At 40.1% G+C, this 2051-nt stretch overlaps 1 protein-coding gene across 1 annotated transcript; it reads right to left on the reverse strand.

The window, feature by feature from the left end:
- Window positions 1-8: 8 nt before the first annotated feature.
- Window positions 9-1472, reverse strand: LOC104916483 (beta-citrylglutamate synthase B). The gene has a single exon (XM_010727528.3). It carries the CDS (start codon window positions 1435-1437, stop codon window positions 985-987), a length of 453 nt encoding a protein of 150 aa, XP_010725830.1. The 5' UTR covers window positions 1438-1472; the 3' UTR covers window positions 9-984.
- Window positions 1473-2051: the final 579 nt, after the last annotated feature.

A 2051-nucleotide genomic window follows, 5' to 3' on the forward strand; every position in this document is an offset into this window, starting at 1 on the left:
GTATTAAAAAAAAAAAAAAAAGGAACATTAACATTGCAGATCTCTCTCAAAATGACTAAAACACTAACAAATACAAGCCAATGCACATTTTTTTTTTAAACTAGTGTAATTTTTTTTCACATTGGATTAAACATTATTTTATACACCAAACATTACAGTGCTGTTTAACTCCTCCAACCATGCAAAAAATAGTTAAAATGTGCCACTTCTACCACAGTATAACATGACCCATTCCCCTGCATACCTCCCAAACTCAGGATTTGAAGTGAAAAAATCTGAGGTACTAGAAATCCTCTTTCAAATGTCTCAAAGAAAAACAGACACAAATCTGCCTGTTAATATCAAGATGGCACCAATTTGAGACTTGTACAGAAGCTCACATTAGGGCAACTGACACTCTCTGTCTCAACATTTGAAGGGCCACACCCTGTAAGGTCTGAAAGAGATGATTTCAAAACTATGCTGAATTTACCACAAGAGTGGGAATAGTAGGCATCCAGGAGTTTTATATACCTGGCCTTTTAACACCTTCAACTCTCACTGACAATTAAAGGCAGTCAGCAATTTACAGGATCAAGCCTTAGAGAGCACAAGATAGTTAACTGCTGCATTAATTCACAAAGGTTTCTAGAGAGCTGCCAGAACTTTCTGAAAATCTTCCAGTTAAACATATTTCAATGCTTTCCTGCAAACACCCATGCACTGCAATATGTTGCAGAACTAAAGCAGCATCTAAATAAAACTCCCATTTAGGCTGTAAATTAAACATCTTCATTACAACAATAGTGCTGAAGAATTATCACAGTATTACGTTCTGCAAAAAAATAGAGGCAGCTGTCACAGAACACATGCCTTTTAATCTTGCTCTCTTGACTGATTCTCCTTTCCTCATTTCTCTGAGTTTCTCTAATAAACAGCACTGCAAGTTGGTTTCAAAGAAAATTTTACAAGAGAGTTCTGTTGGTCATCTATTTACATGTGGCATCACTCCACAAGAAGTTTGATCTCATTGGCTAATAGCTGGTTCATGTTGAATAGAGCCCCCGGGAGCTTGGTGAGCAACTCTCTCTCCGTGGTCTCAGGGTCGCTGTCGACAGAGCTGGAGCTAGCACTCATATTGTCGACAACGGCACTAGCTGGAGGGCCCAGCTCAGGCTCGCTAGTCTCGCTTGCCGTGGACACCACAGAGAGTAAGGACATGCGCCGCGTCAAGCGACCGGGGGTTAGGAGAGAAGTGGCATAGTCCGCTATGATACCAGCTACATCTAGATTGCAAGCCTTGTCAAAGGCAATGAAACCTACATTTGCATTGGCCTCACAGACGTAGAATGAACCGTCGTCCTTCATCAGTAGGTCAATGCCACACACGTCCATACCCAGGATGTTGGACACTTGGATTGCCAGTTGCTTGCCTTGTTCGCTCAGTGAGCACATCATCCCTACACCACCTGCAAAAAAAGTGAAAAAAACTCAGTGCCTATTCTGGACACAGGTGACCAACATACTTCTTGCCTGGCTGGTGCAGTTCAGTCGAAGATCCAAAGCAAGCCTGCAAGCATAGGGATGATAACAACTCAAAAAGCAACCTTCTTGCCACAACAACTGCTAATAACTTGAAACCTAGCAGGACTTCAAAAGATTCTGCATAAGGCAGATCAAAACTACGACTTGTTTAAAAAATAGTAATAATAGTGAAGAAAGGTGTCATTATATATTTTTGCTATCTTCGGGGTATTAAAAAGATGACTAAACAAATCATCTCTGTTTCTACTTCTAAGATAGAGGCTTTCTATACATACCCTCGTTTCCTCCCTTAAGATAGAGGCTTACTATATATATTTGTAAGTTATCACAATAAATCATCCAAGAACCAAATGTTCTTGATGAGAATACAGATCTACCAGATAGAACTGTGGGGGAAGAGGGTTAGGACATTTTTATTTGTTTGTATCTCTCACAGTTCGCTGTCATAAGTTACTGTCTCTAAAGAAAGAATTCTGGAACACTGTACCTCAACTTGTCTACTACACAGACCATCATCTAAGTACTAA

Source organism: Meleagris gallopavo, unplaced genomic scaffold, assembly GCF_000146605.3.
Source record: "Meleagris gallopavo isolate NT-WF06-2002-E0010 breed Aviagen turkey brand Nicholas breeding stock unplaced genomic scaffold, Turkey_5.1 ChrUn_random_7180001902424, whole genome shotgun sequence".
NCBI classification, from domain to species: domain Eukaryota; kingdom Metazoa; phylum Chordata; class Aves; order Galliformes; family Phasianidae; genus Meleagris; species Meleagris gallopavo.